A 23,265-nucleotide genomic window follows, 5' to 3' on the forward strand; every position below is an offset into this window, starting at 1 on the left:
CCCGATCTCACACGCCAGTTGCTTGGTATGTAATATTTCAAACTCAACCACAAATTTCAGAATCGCTCCTTTTTTTAACTGTGCTCCAATCGTTCGCTGAAACAACGATAACCTGTGTGCAATTGAAAATAATTTGGAAATACTAAAGCGAAGATCTATTGTTACACATTTATTGTGACGACTGGAATTGCGAATGACGGTGGCCGAACGCACCTAGCACTAGTAACGCGCTTTGATGGAGCCTTCTCGGAATCCGAGCTTGCGTCCTCGTCGCTGTCATCATCCTCCGATGAGGCGCTTGAAACAACGCTTTGAGGATGCAACAAAATCAGAATTTTATTGCCGCTTGTTCCGGCATGGTTTGGATCGTTCTCCTAGGAACAAAGAAATGTTGTTTTGAATGGAAAGGTAAAAAAAAAATCTATATATACAGAATGAAAACTTAATATGCTGTTTTGAAGGTCTCGGGACCAAAGAGCCTATGTCTGAAAATATTTTTATCGGATTCCTCGGAAAATTTCACATAATATATCAAAAAGTGGTAAAGTTATGTTTTCGATACTCTGAGATACGATTTTTTGAAGATAAAAACTGGGGTTTTCGACACGCCACGCGCAAAAATGGGAAAAAGGTGAAAACGGGAAATCATCGACTTTTCTCACTAAAACGGCGAAAACTTAAAAATTTCAGCGATGACATGTTGGGGTACCAAAATTTTCGTAATTGAAATACGCAACTTTTGGTAATCTCAAATACTTAAAACATTAAAATTCGATATCTCTGGAACGAAACATATTCCTTTCTGTCGATAAGTGATTCTTATGTAAAATTGGCAGGGGAATACAATGTTGAGGTCAAATTTAAAAAATAAAAAAAAATAAAAATAAAAATTGAAATAACAGGCCACGGTGTCACCATTGAATGAAAAATGTGTTTTAAAATGAATCATACACCTGCCAGTTGTTTTGCAATCATTGATTTTCAAATTTCTAAGTACCGACGAAAATTTTATTTTTGCGAGAAAAAAAGTTTTTGCGGTGCTTTACATTGTAATTTCAAAAAAGTTCAAAATATTTTTAAACGAGTCCAAACATGTTAAATTATATTAACAATGCAGAAAAACATTTTATCAAATGAAAATAATTTTAATTTATAACATAGTTTTTCAAAAATAAATTTTAATTATTACTTAGTTATGCATTAGAATGTAACAAAATCACACTTTTTTGTGGGCATTTCAGGGGATGATCCCCTAGGTGTTCTGAGTCAGAATCCTAAATATGAGCCCGATTGGTTGCGACAGGACCTGGCGCTCCGGCTTTAAAGTTTAAATGGGATTTAACCCGTAAAATCGGTGCGTTTTGATTTTTGCCATTTTTAAGTCCTTCAAAGATTTTGGATCAAAACCTCATGAGCTTATAGTTTGAGTTTCAGGGCACAACTTTGCCGAAGACTGTGAAGAGATTTGATAATTAGTACTGCTTGTACAATGATTTGAAAATAAAAAAACTTTTTGCCATTAATTTGTTTGATTTGTATTGGCAACACTTTCTTTGAACGCGCGCATCTAGAGCCAGGCGTCGTAACTATAGCAACGAGAAAACATCCAGCGTACAACGCGTATTTTTTACTACCTAAGCTCAGAGTTATTTCAAAACAAAATTCACAGTCTTTTTAAAGACTACCTGAGTTATTTTCCAAAATTCTAAACAGTCTTTTCAAGACTAACACCACCTGAAATTTTGTTGTATTTTACAAACGAAGCCATCTTTTGTAGAGAACTTTGCTTGCAAAATGCGTCAAAACAAAGGTAAACGCAAATCTTCTGAAGATTTGGTCGTTACGTCGGTGAAGCGTTTGAACGCTAAACCGGCTAACGGAAACAGAAAAGAAAACAGCCTCTTCTGAGGTCTGATTCTGATTCTGAATGTGAGGTCAATCCTCCAATTCCATTGACAAACAGTTTCGGTGTTTTATCCGAAACTGATGACAAGGAACCTTCTCCTCGTACTGAGCCTTCTGCCGTCGAGAAACGAGTAAAGGCTCCGCCAATTGTAGTGACTTCCGTCTCCGATTTGGCCAGCTTTCGAACGCAACTGAAGAATTGCAAGGAAACTTGCAATTTGAAGGTTTCGTTCCAGCTTGGTCGAAGAGGAGAATGTCGCTTGTTGACGGAATCTTTACAAGATCACCAAACTTTTGTTGGTTATTTGAAAAACCACAAACACAATTTCTACACGTATGAGACCAAGAATGCTCGTCCATTCAAGGCGGTCTTGAAAGGTCTCTCCAACGACTTGTCGGTGGATGAGATCAAAAACGAACTTAAGGTGTTGCTTGGCTTTGCCCCATCCCAAGTAATACCAATGAAGAAAAATCAAACGGGAATATTTCTCGCTTTGGTTTGACTTCACATTTTATCTGATTCATTTCAACAGAAATGAAATCAACAATTTGAAACTTTTGGACAAAGTTCAGTTTTTGTTCCATGTACGGGTAGTGGGAGCATTTAAGAAACATGGCGGTAATGGCCAGAATCTGACCCAGTGCCGGCGTTGCCAGGCATTCGGTCACGGTACTGATCATTGCGCCATGGTTCCAAAATGCATGGTTTGCGGGGATTCTTCTCACGACAAGGACAATTGTCCCGTGAAAGAAGTCACCCAATTTAAATGTGCAAATTGTGGTGGAAATCACAAATCAAATTTCTGGGATTGCCCCATCAGAAAAAGGTTTTGGATTCTCGTGCTAAGCATCAGCCGAAATCCAAACCGAAATTTTCTCAAAGTCAGGTTGTACCTGCATCTTTAAATCAAACGTTCGTGCTGTCTCACTCGAACAATTCTAGAAATACCCCTACCGTGGAAAAGTTAGGTAACAACAATGGCATTTCTTATGCTAACGTCGTTTCGGGTTCATCCACGAATTTTAAATCCTCTACCAATCTTTCTGAAATTGGGCAGGTACCTCAAATCTCATTTGAAAATTTTTCTGCTGGCAACGCTTTGGGATCTTCTGATCTCGGCGATGTTACGTTTGAAAAATGACTTTTTGCAAAACTCACTGTTTGGTTTGATTCAAACAATGAGTAATGCTACATCCATGATGGAAGCAATCCAGATTGGATTAAAATTTGCGAATGATGTTGTTCTTACCCTGAAGTTTAATCATGGATCTAAGTAATTCCATCAATATTATGAATTTTAATGCTCGCTCTTTAAAAGCGAAAGAAAATGAATTTTTCAACTTTTACGAGTTCATAACGTGCATGTTGCTGTTATAACCGAAACATTTTTAAAACTGGCACTTATTTGAAAAGTGATCCAGATTATAAAGTTATAACTAATAACCGAATGAATCGAAATGGCGGTGGAGTTGCAATAGTTATCCACCGTAGTATGACTTATAGCACGTTACGTGACTTTAAGTTAAAAGTTATTGAAAGTTTGGGCATTGAACTTGAAACTTCTTTTGGGAAAATTATGATTGCAGCTGCATATTTGCCATTCCAATGCACTGGGGAAAATAAAAATTATTTCAAAGGGGATTTGAATAAACTTACTCGGCATAGATCTCGATTTTTGATCATCGGTGATTTTAATGCCAAACACCAATCTTGGAATAATTCAAAAGTAAATTCCAATGGTAAAATTCTATTCAGAGATTGCACTTCTGGTCTTTATTCGGTTTTATACCCGAATGGGCCAACTTGCTTTTCTTCTGTTAGAAATCCATCAACAATTGATTTGGTGTTGACAAATCAAAGTCAGTATTGTGGTCCTTTAGTGACTCATGCTGATTTTGATTCTGATCACCTTCCAGTAACTTTTTCACTTTCTCATGAAGCAGTTACCAGACCCAATAGTTCTGTGTTTAATTACCACAAAGCTAATTGGGACAGGTATCAGCATCATATTGAGAATAATTTAAATCATGATTTTGTTTTAGAAACCAAAGCTGATATTGATTCAGCCTTGGAATCTTTAACTAATGCAATTTTGGATGCTAGGAATATTGCTATTCCTAAAGTCCAAGTCAAATTTGATTCTCCCATTATTGATGACGATCTTCAGCTTCTGATTCGTCTGAAAATGTTCGCCGAAGACAGTATCAACGTTCTCGTGATCCTGCACTGAAGCGAATTCAAAAGATTTGCAAAAGGTTATTGACCACAGATTCACTCTCCTGCGAAATGAAAAGTTCGCAAGAGATGTCGAACAAATTAAACCTTATTCCAAACCTTTTTGAAACTTTCAAAGGTTCTTAAGAAACCTCAAAACCAATCCCTTCTTTAAAAGATGGTGATAATATTCTATTAACTAATGGGGAAAAAGCTCAAAAACTTGCTCAGCAGTTTGAGAGTGCTCATAATTTCAACTTGAATGTTTTGAGTCCTATTGAAAATCAAATTTCAATAGAATTTCAGAATATTGTTGAACAAGAATTTTCATCAGATGAAGTTTTTAATACGGATCTGAATGAAATAAAATCTATTATCAAAAAATTTAAAAATATGAAAGCCCCTGGTGAGGATGGCATTTTTACATTTTAATTAAAAATTACCAGAAGCAACTTTAAGTAGCTTGGTCAAAATTTTCAACAAATGTTTTGATTTGGCATATTTTCCCAGTAGTTGGAAAAATGCCAAAGTAATTCCGATTTTGAAACCGGATAAAAATCCTGCTGAAGCCTCAAGCTATCGGCCCATTAGTTTGCTTTCATCTATTAGTAAATTATTCGAAAGAATAATTCTTAATAGAATGATGACGCACATTAATGAAAATTCAATTTTCGCTGATGAGCAGTTTGGATTTCGCCTTGGGCATTCAACTACTCATCAGTTGTTGAGAGTTTCAAATTTAATTCGAAGCAACAAATCTGAGGGCTATTCTACTGGCGCTGCTCTTCTAGACATAGAAAAAGCATTTGACAGTGTTTGGCATAAAGGTTTGATTGCGAAATTGAAAAGGTTTAATTTTCCGATTTATATCGTGAAAATTATTCAAAATTATTTGACGGATCGTACTCTGCAGGTATGTTATCAGAATAGCAAATCTGATCAACTACCTGTACGTGCTGGCGTCCCTCAAGGAAGCATTTTGGGTCCAATTTTATACAATATTTTTACTTCTGACTTGCCTGATTTGCCCCCAGGATGTCAGAAATCACTTTTTGCTGATGACACAAGCATCTCCGCCAAAGGCAGAAGCCTTCGTGTCATCACAAGAAGATTACAAAAGCTTGGATATTTTCAATTCTTATTTGAAAGAATGGAAAATTACTCCAAATGCTGCAAAACTCAACTTATTATTTTCCCTCACAAACCAAGGGCTGATTTTCTTAAACCAAAAGTCATCACATTATAAAGATGAATGAGGTAAATTTAAAGTGGGAGGATCAAGTGAAATATCTTGGACTTGGTTTTGACAAAAACCTTACTTACAAGGATCACATTGAAAGTATCCAGGTTAAATGTAACAAATATATTAAATGTTTGTATCCACTTATAAACAGGAATTCTAGACTTTGTCTCAAGAATAAACTGTTAATTTATAAACAAATTTTCAGACCTGCCATGCTTTATGCTGTGCCGATCTGGACAAGCTGTTGCTTAACCAGGAAGAAAAAACTTCAGAGGATTCAGAACAAAATTCTGAAAATGATTCTGAAACTTCCTCCCTGGTTCAGCACCAGTGAACTTCATCAATTAGCCGAAGTTGACACTTTGGATGTTATGTCCAATAAGATAATTGATGCATTTCGACAAAAATCATTGCAGTCTTCAGCTGCATTGATCCGCTCTTTATATAGTTTATAAGTTAGTTTTAAGGTATCCCTTTTCCCTTTTGTACATGTAGGACCTCCTACATTTGAAATCACTGAATAGCGAAAGCTACAATATTTCATGAATAAATGAAAGTTGCTAGTATTTAAAATTGAGGTGAAAAGTCATCGTTTGTGATTGGACACTCAATAATATTTTAACTGAATGAATGTACATGGAAAAGAAATTTGAATAAATATAAATTAAAAAAAAAAAAAAAAATGGAAAGAAAATTTGGATGTTGTGCTTATGTTTTCGATGGTGCCGGAGGATTCGATCACCGGTGCTGCTCTTTTAATCTGTCGTAGAGTCCTGTATTCTATTTGGCAGTGACTCGCAGGATTTAGTTCTAAACCCACCTGGTCTTGTCATTAACCCGTGTGGATCTTTTTCGTCTCGACCAGTTGTGGTGCTGGGGGACATGTTAGCGAACCTATGCTCGAACATAGTGCAATTGGTGTCTAATGAATTCGCAAAATATCTAGCCAGAGAACTCTGCTGTATGAAAATAGTGTTTACTAATGTTGTCAATGCAATACATTAATTTGTTTGCAAGAGCTAGGGGGCCAAATGATTTAAAGTTTGCAAGAGCTAGGGGGCTCTGGAGTTGAGTGATTTGGCTAGGGCCAAACGATTGAAAGTTTGCATGAGCTAGAGGGCTCTGGAGTTCAATGATGTGACTCTTAAATTACTCAATGTTGGCTAGCGGTTTCAATCTATAAAGATTTGCTAGATCCTGGGAGATCTAAATATCAGTGATTTGGCTTGGGGGCTAAATTTTGATATCGTGGAGAAACTAGAAGGCCTACAGTAATATAACTATTGCAGAGATGTCATATGTCTTTTGATTGTCCGAGTTAAGAGGCACCTTAATTTATTTAAAGAGCTAAATGTTTGACAAGAGTCAAAGGAATTGAATTTGTACGAATTGATTCCCAGTACGTTGTATTTAAAAGATGTTTCCTATTCAAATCTGAAGTATTCAAAAGTAAAAGTGATTTCTCGATAGGTGTATAATCGAGGCAACGGACGGAGTTTGAGGACAAAATGTAACTGAAAGATTTCCGAGTCAAATTCATTGACAGTGTTTCATATATTTGGCAGAAAAGGTTTGCTTTGTTTGAGAGCCAAACGACGATCAAATTTTTAATGTGCAAAGACTTGAAGACTAAACATTTGAGACTAGTGGTCGAATGTGGTTGAAATATGACAAGAACAAAACGCATGCTGCAGTTTAAATCACTTTACTGCAATATTGATTAGACGATATTTGGTTAAAGGAGTTTGAATTTAAAAAAGGCTATGATGAAAATGATTCTACTCTTTCATGTTTGATATGTAAAATATTTTGACAAGGATCGTTATGGTTAAAATTTCACCAGGAAATATTTAGAACCATTCAAACATAATTGTTTCAAGTTTTCAAAGTGTTTTTTGTTTTGTTTGGTGTTTAAAACAATAGTAAGGTTTTTCTTCTTATCATTGTGGCGCAACATATGAAAGCAAGCCAGATGAAAGAAAAGGAAAGAGATGAGAGGTTGGCAAGTGTTGGACGAACAGTCCAAAGGTAGACCAAAGGTGATCCACAGGTTGATGGGTTCGAAGTGCATAGCAGATTTGAGTTAAAGGTTTGCAGCAGAGACCACCGAAGGTTGTAATGCAGATGATTTAGTGAGTTTTTTACGTTCCTAATGTTTTGTGCCTAGTCTAAGTCACTGATCTAAATGTTTTATTAACATTTAGATATAGCTAGGAATCAAAGTATCAAAATGTTTTCCAGATTCAGAATTGCTAAAATGGTAGGTAACGGATCACGCGATGGATTGTAATTTTTCAATTGAAGTTGTTAAATGTTTGTCTGAACGAGTCGATTAAAAATAAATGTTCGGCGTAAAAAAAGAGAACTTTGAATGAATGATGTTTTCAATATTTAATTATTTAAGTGGTTTGTGTTACTTGTTGGTTTTGTATTTTTTTCTGTGATATGTGAAAGCATAGTGTATTAGTACACTGAATTATGTTTTGAGAAACGTAGAATTATGACAGTTAAAAATTGTATGGATCTAAGTGTTTTCATTTTTTTTAAACATTTTTAAGTTGATGGCCACTGACAGTCAGATCCCTTAAGAGAGTAAATATTAGGATGTAACAAAACCATACTTTTTTTGCGGGCATTTCAGGGGATGATCCCCTAGGTGTACTGAGTCAGAATCCCAAATATGAGCTCGATTGGTTGCGACAGGACCTGGCGCTCCGGCTTCAAAGTTTAAATGGGATTTAACCCGTAAAATCGGTGCGTTTTGGTTTTTGCCATTTTTGAGTCCATCAACGATTTTTGGATTTTTCAAAAACCTCACGAGCTTATAGTTTGAGTTTCAGGGCACACCGAAGACTGTGAAGAGATTTGATAATTAGTACTGCTTGTACAATGATTTGAAAATAAAAACTTTTGCCATTAATTTGTTTGATTAGTATTGGCAACACTTTCTTTGAACGCGCATCCAGAGCCAGGCGTCGTTACTATAGCAGCGAGAAAACATCCAGCGTACAACGGTCAAAGTTTGACACATGGAAAGAAAATGCTTTATTTGGATGTTGTGCTTATGTTTTCGATGGTGCCGGAGGATTTGATCACCGGTGCTGCTCTTTTAGTCTGTCGTAGGTTCCGGTATTCTATTTGGCAGTGAATCGCAGGATTTAGTTCTAAGCCCACCTGGTCTTGTCTTTAACCCGTGTGGATCTTTTTCGTCGGGACCAATTGTGGTGCTGGAGGACATGTTAGCGAACCTATGCTCGAACATAGTGCAATTGATGTCTAATGAATTCGCAAAATATCTAGCCAGAGAAGTCTGCTGTATGAAAATAGTGTTTACTAACGTTGTCAATGCAATACATTAATTTGTTTATGACCGATTTTATTGCCAAATTGCCATAACTCTTTGATTGATTACAAAGCGAGTGGAAACTCTCACTAAAATGCGTGTCTCTCGAAGTATCTTCCGGAATACGGAATATTCAAAATGCATACAACATCCGTGCGTAATAAAGCGCTTTCAAGACAGCTGCGTTAGTTGTCACTCGAGCAAGGTTTAGGATTGGTTCTGCCCGGGCATCCAACTGAACCCTGAAAGTTAACCGGAGAGCTTATTGCAGTTCCATAAGAACTTTCGTTCTCAACAATCACAACAACAAAAACAACAACACGACGCTGGACAAATACATACCGACGCGTCGCGACGCACCGTAGCATGCGTTGCATAGTTTTCCGAAAGCGCGCATCAAAAGCGAGTGTTGCCAGAACATGTTTTACGTTATCAGAAAAACAAGAGAAAAGATTTTGTAAATTCTATACCATTTTTCAGAGCGGTCAAATCTCTTCGCAGTCTTCGGCAAAGTTGTACCCTGGAACACAAACTATAAGCTCATGAGGTTTTAGAAAAATCCAAAAATCGTTGAAGGACTTAAAAATGGCAAAAACCAAAAAGCACCGATTTTACGGGTTAAATCCCATTTAAACTTTAAAGCCGGAGCGCCAGGTCCTGTCGCAACCAATCGGGCTCATATTTGGGATTCTGACTCAGTACACCTAGGGGATCATCCCCTGAAATGCCCGCAAAAAAGTGTCATTTTGTTACATCCTATTATGCATCTTAAGGCTGGAATCAGAGTGAGGTTATTTTTAATAACAATTTTTGAATAATAAATACACCTTATGTCCAAAATGAAAATAAAATTTTCAAGATTGCTTCAGAAGGTTTCATAAAAATAAGTCTTTTTATATATCTTTCAAATATTTTTTTTTAAAATCGGTAAAATTTTAAAAAAATTGAAGCATATTATATTTTTTTCTGGTAGGCCGACAAATTGCCAAACCAAGTGCAAGTTGTTCCTCTTAGTAAGATATTAGTGTCAGACAAAATATTCAGTTATTGAGCTTAGTTCAGTTAAATATCATCTGCAGAAATTATAAAATAAAAAATAAATTATAAAGGACACCAATCTTTATCGTGGATCGCAGTATGGTGATCACTTCATGAACCTTAGAAAATTTTTAAAGCAAGTTTATGAGAGCTTTAAAGGTTTGACTTTGTTGTAGGCTTCGAATTTTGTTTTTAATTTTTATGTTATTTTTTTTTTGCTTTTTACCAAAGATGTTTTAATTTAGTTTGCGCCAAATAAGATTGAGTCAAACAAGAAACACAAGAAATTTAAAATGTATTATCAAGATAATTTTTCATGAACATGATTATATTTTTCAATTTTTTTATGCCATGAAATAAATCTGACAAATATTGAAAAACAAATTGACAAAAAATCTTGCAAAATTTTCAACAATGATTTCTGAAATTGTCTAAAGCGAGTGCTTTCCAAATCAAGACATGATTAGGTACTTTATATAAATTTAATTGATCAAAAAAATGTATTGAATAAAAATAAATAAAAATATTTTTCAGTTTTTTAAATCCGCGAAATCCGAGCCATCGCTGACTCCGCGCCAAATCCGGAAAAATTGCGAAATTCGCGAGATCAGCGAAATTCGCGAAAATGTAACCACCCTGTAATTTTCAAATTTGCATTTTTTCTTGCACACTTCAGGTGGAATGACCCATATGTAGATTGCAGCAAATTTTGATAAAACGTAAATGTTCAAAATGGCATATCTCCGAAAACGCAAAAAATCGCAGGCTGGAAATTTCAGCAATGTTAGATTATGATCCAATCTTTCAAGTGATCTTAGTTTCATGTTTAGCATCGGTTAGCAAAAAAAAGTATTCGATTTACAAAAACAAAAAAAAACATAAGTTTTGTCAAAAAATGCTCCAGTTATTCGATGAAAACTTCAGTTTTTGGTTTGGAAACAACATTTTATCTATTAATAGTTTCAAAGCTTATCTCATTACCTTTCCAACGATGTATAATTGTCCTAATAAAATATTTAAAACGGCTGAGCTATGTTAAAATTAAACAATCAGCCTTTTTTACGATAAACGCTAGCTTTTTACTCCATTTTTTGATTTTCAGCTTGCGTATCTCCGTAACGAACAAACTTAGAGCTTTGAAAATTTGGATTTTTCTTAGTTAGAATGTTTACCTTCGAGAAAAAAATACCAAAAAATATTTGGAGGAGGTCACTTTTTTGAAACTTGGCCACCCAATGTACCATAGTGCAATCATAGACGGGTAAAAAATACTTATCCAACGCGTCCAAAATATTGAAGATCTGACATCCGTATTTGAAGTTATGAGGAATTCAGTGTTTTTGTACACTTAATCAAGAGTCCGAATCTAAGATATTTTGAAGAAAACGTTGTTCGGCTTTGTACCTTCCGTCATCTTTAATCGAAAATACCCATTTCGAATGAATTGCTTTCTTGTCTCTAGGAAGAAGATTAACCACCTTCAATGTTTTATTTTCCTCTAGAGATTTGAATTCCTCAGCAATGGCTTCTCTACAGCTCATTCAATGATTGGGGAATTTGATCATTACATGATGCAAATCTAGCTGTGAATAACTTGGGTAGTTTACGCACTCTTTTAGCGCGCTCTTTATGTGGATTCTGCTTATCGGTCAACTTGTTTTCTGTGTTGGCGGTTTCTGGTTCAGAAACGGGTTCGTTCACAGGTTTAAACTGCTCGAACTCGTCATCATTTTTTAGTGGGGTTTCCTCCGTCGGCGTTTTGTCAGTGCTCCCAGAATTACTTTCTAGCTCAGACTCACCGTCTGGTAAATCTTCTTCGGAAGAAGATTCCACGCTTTGATCACTAATAGACTGACTATCTATATAGTTTTGATCGTTGGCTTTTTTGCTGGAACGTAAGATAATTGAAGATCATCTTTCTTAATGAACATTTTCTGTTCATCAAATACTACGTTTCGATGAATTTCAATCGAACGTGTAGAGTTGTTCCACAGCCGATATCCGTTGTTTGCGTAACCCACAAACACTAGCCGTTTTGTTTTCGGATCTAACTTGCGTCTTTTTTCCTTGGGAACGTGTGCGAAGGCAGTGGTCCCAAATATCCTCAGATTGCTAAGATTGGGCAATTTTCCAGTCCAAACTTCGTATGATGTTTTGGCTTCAACAAGACCTCTTGTTGGTGAACGATTCAGCAAATATGTTGCACAGTATAATGCCTCTCCCCACATGGCTTTAGGAAGCTCACTTTCAAAAAGCAGGTTCAATTTAATCTCTCACTCACTCCATTTTGTTGGGGTGTGTAAGGAACTATGAGTACTAGCTGGATTCCCTTTTCTTTGCAGAAATTCTGGAAATCTTTCCCCACGTATTCTCGGCCATTATCGCAACGTAATTTTGACAACTTTTAACCAAAGTGTGCCGTCGCCATCACCTCAAATTCCTTGAATTTAGCGAGAACTTCGCTTTTGTGCTTCAGAAGATAAACCGTAGCAAAATGCGACAAAATAACGATATCCATCGTTAGTTGATTTTTCCATGAACCCATCTGAGTGGACGACCTCGAGCGGTCTGCTCGTCCTTGGACTTAAACTTCATGCTAGACTGTTTCCCAGCTCTCACAAATTTTATTTTTGGACGCAAAATCTGTGGATTTACAGTCGATACCTTCGACCATCTTCTTCTGTACCAATTCATTGATACCACTGTAGCTTAAATGCCCAAGACGCTTATGCCAATGCTCAATACTATAGTTATAACCTTCTTCTTGCTCATCAGTGCCGATTTGTCCGTAACCCGAAACAAATCTAGCCAATACAAACCGTTTTCCAGTCTTCCTTGAGCGATAACCTCGCTAGAAGTCTCAATATAGACTGCTGCACCTAGAAAAGTAACCCTTTTCCCTTTTGAGGTAGCCATTCTTACTGAGAGTAGGTTTTCGTCCAATCCAGGAATGAAGAAGACATCGTACAATTCAACATCGTTTATTTTGTTGCCAACAACGCTTTGGAGACGAACGGTCGATATCTCCAGTGGCTCCTCCAGCATCTCTACGTCCTCAAGGTCTCGATCATCATTCACCATATGCGTGGACGCACCAGAGTCCACAGCAAATCGAACGCGACGACCTGACAGCTTCCGGCCATCTTCACGTGGCAGCAGCACCTCCCGACGATGTTGGCGGCCCACGGCTAGACACGACGGACCTGCCTGCTGGCCGTCCTGCTGCTGGCCTCCGGCAACAACCGGGTTTTCTGCTACTGCAACATAGTGGTGCCCGATCCTTCTTGGTTAGTTCCGTTGGAAATAACCACCGATGCGGAGGCGCGCCATCAGCGCTTGTCCACCTTGTTGCATCCAAGGCTTCCTTGGCAGCGGTTTGGGGATCTTCGGGCACTTTGATTTGAAGTGTCCGATCTCGTTGCAATGGAAGCAACGGGTACGGGTATGAACGCTCCGTCCGGGTTTCTTACCTTTCGGTGAAGTCCCCGAACGAGCGGTCTTCATTGCCACGTTCGGTGGCCCCGAACCTCTCCTGGCTTGCAGGGAATCCCTGATTCCGTCCCTCTTCCCGGTCCAGGACGGTCAGAGCGGCAACGACATGGTTTAGCGCCGGCGGTGCGGCCAGAAGTAGGGCATGCACCCTTTCTTCTTGACTTACACACGCGTTCATGCGGTCAAGCTGACGCAAAAACGCGTCATACTCATCAAACAACTCCCCCAACGTCTCAAACGCTCGGTTGGGGAGGTTGTTCAACCGCCCACCAGTGATGTCAACCATCGCAGCGCTCATTTTTGGTTCGCGGCACATTTTTCAGTTGTAGTGCTTTTCAGTTACGGAGTTCAACAAAATCGTGTTCGAAGCACTTGTAGAACTTACCAACAGCAATATTTCTTCAGAACATTGTATAGCTGTAAAATTCTTACGCAAAAAGTTACAAGAAGATTTCAGACCTCAGGACTAATGGTTCGCGATGCTTTCGTTTGCCTAACGCATTTTTGGTTGTAACTTTTGTTGTATTCATCAAAAATCAACACTATGTTCAGCAAAGTTGTACGATTTGGTGTGTTCTACAAGTCCTTCATACACAACTTTGTCAAATTCCGTAACTGAAAAGCACTATAAACAAAAAATGTGCCACCCACGCATGCGGATCACCGCACCGAAATCTAATTCAACACTTCGTTGTTGATTGACAACACGATCTCGTCTAACGCCTCCACGTCCTCCCCCTTCTTTTTCGCGACCCTTCCAGCCGCTCTTGCTCCTTCGATGCATCGTTCCCTGACAGGTAGTAGTCTTCCTCCTCGGGCGTTCGGAGAAGCGTATGCAACAGCTTCATTCTGCCGAACCGGCGCGTCATACGCAAACGCCATGCGTCGAAGAACTTCTCCGTTCCGTCAAACACGTTGTCCCGTACGCACACAGGTGCTACGTAGGGGAGCTGCATCTTGGACGTCAGTCGTTCGGTACGTCCTGACGAGTTTCCCTCGTCTTCCTTTTTCTCTTCCTTGGTCATCTTCTCGACCAGCTACTCGCACTTACTAACTTTGACATATTTGACTCTTGGGCCCATAACCTAATGAAATATAACACGTTGTTTTAGTCTCAGTAGAAGGTAATTTATTCATTTCCACATTCGTCAAGTCTTATTCTATGTAGGTACTTGTTACATTAGCAATACATACTATACTAATTCTCAGAACAGCAGTTCTGGCTTCACTTCTACAACCTAACGGTCCACTCAGTCGCCAGCCAGCGACAAGTTAAGACGTGTTTTGCTCGTGTTGTCATCTCGCGTGCTTGGAAGTTTTTGACGGATGGAGGTGGAGGAATCCTCCGAGGAGAAAGATTTTCGGCCCGTCCGAGGGAATAAGAAGCGGAAGAAGACCAGCGAGGTCACTGGAATCGTCATCGAAGGAGAAAAAGTTGAGAAGACCCTGCTCAACAGCAACAAATTCAGCGCGCTAGCGGGCGACAAAAACAACAACAATGCCAGTGCAGCAGGAAGAGGAGACGCCCCGGCGGTTCCAGAACCCAGAAAATCTGCCGGTAAACAAAAGCAACCACCTCTGGTGGTAACGAACTTGGGCTTTAACAGATTTCTGGATTTAATGGCACTGTGCAAAGTGAAACCGGAGTACAAGCTGACCCGGAGCGGAATCAAAGTGACGTGTTTTTCCGTGGAGGAATTTAACACCGTTCGAGAGCTGCTGCTTCAGTACAAAGTGCAATTCTATTCGCACGATCGACGAAGTGAACGATCCCACCGGGTCGTTCTGCGAGGACTCCCAGAGGTGGATGTGGAGATTATCAAGGATCGACTCAAGGAGGACCATAACCTTGATGTTTTGGATGTGAAGGCCATCAAGCGGAAGGAAAAGTCCACCGCGGGTGAAACCCCTTACATTGTCTTCTTTCCCAAAGGACACACGAACCTCACACCCAAAATTCAGAATCGAGATAATCGTTCTCTCAAAATTTATTGAGGGCTCAGTGCCAAAATCGATAGAATAATGGTACCAACTCACACCATCATAACAAATGAGTTCATTCGTTAGTTGAATCAATAAATCTCCAACAAGTGTCATACATCGACTTCTGACTTCTCCATGGTCACCAAGCTGTGGTGGCCGAGGCAGCTAAGTCATTGGATTGGTTTGTCAAAGGTCTCTGGTTCGATTCCCGTTGTCGACACTTTTGGTTTTTTTGTTTGACGGATGAACTTTTTTTGCAAATGAATCTCGAGAGAATAGTTCTATCGCCCATCTCGAGCTGTGTTCTCTGCGTCCGTGAATGGTACCACTATTCTCTCGACTCGAGACCATCATTCTCTCGGACTAGCGCTGCCAGTTTTGGGTCCAATAAGCTGAGTGCAATTAAGAAAATGAGACCAGTCATCGTCCGATGGGATGCCTACCGGAATACGCAACCCAACGTGACCCAGTGCAGGAATTGCCTCCGCCTGGGACACGGAGCCAAGAATTGTTTTCTTAAAAACCGATGCAACAACTGTGGGCGATTCCACAAAACGGAACAGTGTAAAGACGACGTAACTCAACCCAAAAAGTGTGCCAACTGCTCTGGATCTCACGAGGGTCTGGACCGTAGTTGCCCCAAACGTGCGCAGTTCATCCAGTCGCGGCAGCAGGCGTCCAAGCCGAAACCGCCAGCATGGAAGAAGGACAAACAGAGTCCGGTGGTACCGTCGTTCTCCGCGGCGGATTTCCCTCCGCTGCCGGTTCCGGTCCCGATCCCGGATAAGCTGAAGAGACTGAACAGACCCACAATCCGCAGCTGATGCAGGAAGCAGCCAAGGAAACAATGGCCCTGGTGCCGGTGGCCAACCCAAGGCGAAAGGAGACGAGGTGCTTTACAGCACGGAGGAGCTGTGGAAGATGTTCCTCGGGGAGCTGTGGAAAATGTTCTACGAGTTTACCGCGCGGCTGAGGAGTTGCAAGACCCGCTCGGACCAGGAAAGGGTGGTCGGCACCATGTCCCGTAAGTTCGGTGTAGATTAACTCCTGCCGTAGTGTATTTTTGTTTTTTATTTTATGTATTTGATCCCCGGTCCTAACCAGGTCACAATAGAACTGCATGACGAGTTCTCTTTGTAAAAATAATATCATCAAAGCCGAATTGACAAGTTATTGTTTTGATCTTGGTGACCCCGAAGATCGTGAAACGCGAGTGCTATTTCAAAAGGAATAAATCTTACTATTGAAATAATGAATGTTGTTTCTTTTTCTTTTGCCAAAGAAAGCACTGTATACGCGTGTCAATCCTAAACTTCGCGAAGCGAAAGTGTACCGAAAATGTGTAAACTCTAGCTTCCACCCCTTTCACCAATTTTAAGTCTACACAACAAACGAAAGAGAAAGTCTTAAATTACAAGTTGAATACCTCCTAAAGTAGAAAATACTAATTCAAAATACTCAAAAATTACGAAGAAAAATAAAAATTTCAGACCGGAAAAACACCAACATGGAGTTCCTTGTTCATGAAGATTGTCAGGAGGCTCACCGGAATACTGTGTTTGTGTTTGTTACCGATTTGGTAATAATTATCATTTTCCATTCTGTTATTTTTGGTAGAGAAAAGTAGGCCGTTTTGTAGCTCGGGAATGACAGGAAAAAAAGTAGTTTCACGACTTAATTGCAGAAATAGATTTTTATTCAAAATTTAACCATAAACGTGTGTGTGCACATTTTGATCCGTAAGATAACATCTGTGTACCTGTGTACCTTTAATGGTCGCTTGTTGGTTCAAATTTTGAGCGCTAGTGCACATGCAAACATTCAATATTACGCCCTTTTGAAATGTTTGTCTTGGTTTAAAAATTATGAAAATATTTTTTTCGAAAAGATCGGAAAATGTCACGAATGATTTATATTTTAACATTGTAAATCGGACCATTAGTAGTTGAGATATCGACAATGGTGGGTTGTCTGGGTGAGACTTAGAAAACATCAATTTTCCTGTTTTTAAACACTTGCATGGCAATATCTCAGCAACTAAGGGTCGTATCAACAAAGTTCAAAAAAGCATAATATAGAGAATTTTCTCAGCATCTCAAAAATATTTTTTTCAAAAGTGAGCAAACATGTGCACTAATTTAAAAAAATGAAAAACTGCGACTATTTTTTAAAAAAGTTACCTCAAAATGGCTATAACTTGAAAACGGTACACTTTATCAAAAATTCACTAGAGTACTTTTTGATTGCAAATTCAATTTTACATCGAAAAATGAAGTTGAAAAATTTTTGTGACCAATATTTTGATTTTTTGAAAAAATCTGTATTGATTCAAAATATCATACTCGGTCAAAGATTTTTTGCCCATCCTGGAAATTTCTGAAAAGTTGGCATTTGATGTCCTCTAAAACATATAAAAAAATAAAAAAAATAATAATAGTGTTTTTTTTTGCAAATCAAGTTTTAGTGATAAAAAAGTAAATAAAAAATTACATTTTTTTTTACCGTGTATCATTTTTTTCAGTATAGTCCATATCCATACCTAAAACTTTGCCTACAAGACACCAAATCGATAAAAAAAAAATCCTTCAAAAGATACAGATTTTTGAATTTTCATGCATCATTTTTGTATGGACAACTGCCAAATTTGTATGGAAAATTATATGCACAAACTAATGATGCAAAATGGCTTCTTTGGGCATACCGAAGGCACCAAAAAAATTTCAGTCGGATTAAAAAATACAAAAAAAAAAACGTATGGCCGAAAACTCATACGCACCAACTTGGCTCGTGCTCTATGTGTTATCAAGTCAGGGCTCCGGCGATGGCCTGATATAAGCTACCGAACGACATTGGCAATATGGCGTCGAAATTTGAATTTTTTTTTTTTGAAATTAAATATGTCTTTATTGAACATTCTTATAATAATTACATTTCTTTTACATGATAAGTGGTATGGCCTAATGCTCTTCATCTTTGTTGTATTTTTCGTTTTATTATTACCTGATCACATTTATTTATTTGCTTCAAATTGTTTTACATTATTGCATTGAATTGAATACATTTGGGTAAAAAGAAAAATCACTTTAACAACTAATCCTAACCTAAAACTAAAAAATAAATCCATTGAAATATTCAAAATCACTAGAACGAGTAAACTACGAACTGTATTTTAAGATGAATGCTCCAAGAGTTCTTACTTGTTCCTGGCGAGTTTTGCACCCACGCAGAGTTGTTGTCATCTCGATGAAAATGTTAAGAAGTTCTTGTGGTGAAAACAGGTCACTACTGCCTTCACCCGTTGATGTTGGTTGGTTTTCCCTCGGTTGCTGACTGAAGCCTGGAGGTGTTGTATGCTCTGCAACTCTTTGCCGCTGATTCAACGGCAATGGCTGCAAATTTGAGACCACTCGAGTAGATCCTGCTCCAGGTGACGCCAAAGCAGGAAAATCCACGTCCGTGTATGCTGGTGGTGTTTTGCGACGATTTGGTTGGTGCCTCGTCGTCGCTTGCTGTCGAATTTTTACAAACTCAGCACGTTTTGGGCAGCTTCGATTCTTGGTAGAATGGTCGCCGCCACAATTGAAGCATTTCGCTTCAATGTTCTCGTTGATTGTGTTGCACGCTTGAGTTTTGTGCTCACCTCCGCAGGTTGCACAACGACTCTTGATGAAACAGTTCCTTCCACCATGTCCAAACTGCAAGCAATTCGAACACTGTGTCACGTCACGGTGCACTGGGCGATAACGTTCCCAAGTCACGATGATGTTGAAAATTGCCCGAACTGCTTTCAGCTCAGACGGCGTTGTCGATCCTTTCTCGAGATGAACCAGGTACAGTTGATCACGATACTTGATGTCCTTGTTGTGTCTCGTCATCTTGAAGACTTCGATCACGTTCAACTTCAGAGTTTTGAGCTCTTCTTTCAGCACACTCACATCCATGTCATACAGGTTTCATGGGGCGTTTACCTGGATCATCATGGCTGTAGTATTCAATATTTGTGTTGTTCAGGAAATCCCGAACGTAGTTGTAATCCTTTCTGGTAGGTAGCAGAATTTTAAGTCCATCAGCACACAAGCGAATGGAAGCTCGTAAAGCACCAGATTTGATAAACCCGGTCAGCCACTTTCGCACCGAATCCGATGACGATGTTTTCACAAAATGGGTGGCAACTTTTCCCGTCGTTCAAATTCTTCCTTCTCGCTCACGTCCACAGGGAGGGTAGCGAACTGGTTTCAGACGAATTTTGAGCGTCCTTGCTCAAACTGCCTGGCTTTGCAGGTAGCGCTTCGGCATTCTTTAGCTTCTTCAAATCTGCCGATCCTGCTGGTGAGGACCGCCTCTTTTTCTTGCCGTGAGGCATTTTTGCACTTTTTAAGCACTTTTCAGGAGCTAATATCCAGGAGTACCTCACTGAATGATGGTCCACAAAGGAAACGCAATATGGCGTCGTTTGTTTACCAACATGAGATTGTTTGTGTACGAACCAAAAAAGTCCTTTTTTGTAAAATTTTCTATAATCGTTGTGTACTAAATTTAAAGTCATACATAATAAACAAAATTAAGTTAAATTCTAGAACAGAAAAAAAATATATATTTTTTTTTCAATTTCCACCGCTTTCATCGCAATTCTAAGAAAGATTACGCAATAAATCATCGTGCCTTTAGTTTATCTTTAGTTTTTAAACCAGTTTGCTTTAGATTGTTGTTTAAATTATGAAATTTAGCATAGATTAAGATAATGTGCAACATTTTCCATTTCACCCGTGCGGGAAACCGATTGTTCCTCGATAAATCAGATTTCAGCGGACTGTATTTTCTCGGTTTCGAATTTGGTGGAAGAGACACAAAACACACGTCTTTCCGCTCCGTTTTCTGGTCAACAACTTGACGTTTAATGCAAAACAATACAAACATATAGGTACACACAAAAGGAAAAACCAAGGCTTGTTACACAAAAGGTGTTAACACAAATCTCGTCGAACACCGATAATAAGGTAATGCGTTCCAGACTGTCAACATTCCAAAACGTCACGCGAATCTTCGGTTCGCCGCTTTTGTTCCTGTATGACGTTTCGAGGCGAAGTCCTGTATCAAGTGGAACAGAAAATGTTCGGGAAGGGCTCCTCTGAAGTCTTTTCTAACGGGACTTCGATGAGGGTGACAATCAGCACTTTACGACCAAACGGGGACTCCAAACTTCATGCTTCCCCTCGAGTTGAGCCTGCACAGTCATTTTTGTTATTTTTGTAGGTCAGTGTAATCGAGGGAGTTTCTTTTCTGTTCTACCCAGGGATGTACGAAAGATTTGCTTACAGTAATAATAGGTTTATTCAACAATCCGTTTGATCTATACTTTAAGTTTGATGGGTCCTAGAAGCCATCCGTTGCATTGATTTACCCCTCGGTGCCAGTTGCTAAACTGGCAACACTGGTGTCACTTTGACAGCTGCGATGAGGGGTCAAACGATGCTTCAGAAACATTTCAACAGGAAGTAACTTTTTATGGACCGTTTCAAAGAATCGTCTCAGCGGTTGATGTAACGCAGGAGGCTTGGTGATGGTAAAAGATGTTCGAAAGATTTGGCAGCGCTAGTGGTAGATTAGATTAGATTGACCGAAATGAACAATGAGGTGACGTTTCAAATGGACTAACATATTGAATGTATAAACACATGTGTATCCCGCTCACTCTAGCTAATGCATAGTTTGACGTGTGCGAGATGGGCTGCCTTGTTTACATCCAAAGTTACGACCGATTGAGAATTGACGGTAGAACTATTTGTCAGCATAGAAAATAACCCCCTTTGATTTTTTTAAACTGTTTGTTAAAAATGCAGGTTAAAATGTGTGCGCGGTTTGTGCTATTCGGTTTGATACGTTAAAAGCCATATTTTAAAAGCTTTGGGTCGTAGAAGATGAGGGAGTTTTAACAATTATATGAGTTGTTTTAAATTTCATAATTTGTAATTCTAGGTTGGTAAATAACAAGTTCCTTCAATAAATAGGTAGTACGATGGCAAATAGTTTCAATTTTAACCTAACTCAAATTGCCTAGTGGGTAACGTTCGATTTACAACATCAAAAACGTAAATTTTAGCTAAAACAAATTTTAATTTAACAACAAATTAGTTGAATTGCACCGAACACGAGAGAAAATCACCTAAAGCGCGGAGGGAGTAGATTTTTGGTATAGTTGCTTCTGGACAATCTTACGTGATTATCCATTTGCGGGAAGATATACTGACGATAAATGTTTTGATAATTTAAGATTGCTGTTTCATTTCCTGCTTGAGACAGTGCTTGAAAGCCTCCCAGCCCTCGGATTTCACGTTCGACTGAAAGAGAAAGAAAAACAATCGTTAGGCATAAAAAATCAAAATATCATAAATATGTCAATTAATTCTGAAATTATTAAAAACAGTACTAACCTGTTTTGAACCTCGAAGACGTTAAAACACAAAACATACAAAAAACGTGGACAGCACAGAAATAGTCAAAACGAAAGTCTAAGAATTTTGGTGTTTTGGGATGTGTACTGAAAAAGTAATTCTGTTGTGTTTAGTAGGTGTGGGAAACAAATGTGGACACCAAATTTATATTTTTGAACAGAATGCTTAAATTAGTGACACTACTAACGAACTTATATTAGATGACATAATTAATACTTGTATGGTTGTTTTTCAGACAATATTAACAAATAACATAAGAAGGAGCACATCATAATTTAGAAAAACAACTGGAGCTACTTACCGTGACTGTTAGTATCGGTTTGGTTTGAAAAGAGTGGTATGTACTAAAGCCTCGTTTAACCCTTTCAGGCCTGAATATCAAAAAAAAATTTTTTTTTGGTCAATGATGGGAAAATGATTCTTATGACCATACGAAAATTATAGGCTAGTTTTGGAAATTTTGATATTTGGGTCATATATGACCCATCAGGCTCGAAAGGGTTAAACGGACTCGATTTTTTTTAAACTATCTGGATCAATTCAGCGCAAAGAAATACAGAAATACAATATTGGTCTGAAAAATCAGGGGGCAAAAAATTATCTACTAGAAAACTACTAAATTTCCATGAAAATATAAGTCTAATCAACTGAAAACAATCTAAAATGCCCTATTCTGCATTGATAATCATATTTAGTATATTTGGGCTTGTTTAAAAATGTTTTGAATTTTTATGAAATTCCAATGTACAGCACCGAAGAAAAAATATTTTCCGCAAAAAATTAAATTTTCGTCAATACTTTGATATTTTGGGAACTAATGATGGCAAAGCAACTGAACAGGTGTATAATGCATTTTAAAAACACTTTTTTCATTAAAATGTTGAAACCATTGCTCGTAATTTAAATTTACCCTCCCCCCTTCGACTTTGATCAGAGTCGAGGGATATAAACTTCGAAAAATATTTGCAACGGCCTTAATTGTCTTTACTTCGTATTTTAGACCAAATTATGATGTTTATGGGATTTTTTTAAATAATATTTGATTTTTTTTTTGTTTGACCAGCCCCCATAATTGTATGGAGACTTGTATGGGAAGAACAAATGATGCAAAATTACATCTTTCGATATGGGAATGCATACACAACGTTTCATCCAATTCAAAAAATGAAAATTAGAAAATCGAAAAAAGTTTTGCGAAATAGTAGAGAACTAACTATTATTCTCGCACCGTCAAGTTTTCAATTAATTCTTAAATATGTGTCCAAATTACCTCACACTCCCGTACACACCATTTTTGTGTGTAAAGTTTTTTACTATAATAAACGTAAAAACAAAAATAGTTTTACAAAAATATTTTTCGTTCGAAAAAAAATAATCACAGAAATTTCAACATATTTCTGAACAGCAAGGTTCAGGTTTTGCATATTTTGAAAATTTAAGTATTTTCAAAAAATACGGTATTTTGTGAAAATTTTAGTATTTTCAAAAAATGCTCTAATAAAGAGAAAGAGCACACAAAATTTCGCTTCGTTTGATACCCATATCGCACATTTCGAAAATTTTAGTATATTCGAAAAATACGGTTTTACGGTTA

At 38.1% G+C, this 23,265-nt stretch overlaps 1 protein-coding gene across 1 annotated transcript in view; it reads right to left on the minus strand.

Moving 5' to 3' along the window:
• Window positions 1-20,528: 20,528 nt before the first annotated feature.
• Window positions 20,529-23,265, minus strand: part of LOC6032526 (calcium uptake protein 2, mitochondrial) — a 141,538-nt gene continuing 138,801 nt past the window's right edge. The window contains exon 12 of the mRNA XM_038260360.1: window positions 20,529-21,557. Within this exon, the coding sequence (XP_038116288.1) occupies window positions 21,486-21,557 (72 nt within the window). The 3' untranslated portion in view covers window positions 20,529-21,485. The remainder of the gene's footprint in view (window positions 21,558-23,265) is intronic.

This window comes from Culex quinquefasciatus, chromosome 3, assembly GCF_015732765.1.
Source record: "Culex quinquefasciatus strain JHB chromosome 3, VPISU_Cqui_1.0_pri_paternal, whole genome shotgun sequence".
Taxonomy (NCBI): domain Eukaryota; kingdom Metazoa; phylum Arthropoda; class Insecta; order Diptera; family Culicidae; genus Culex; species Culex quinquefasciatus.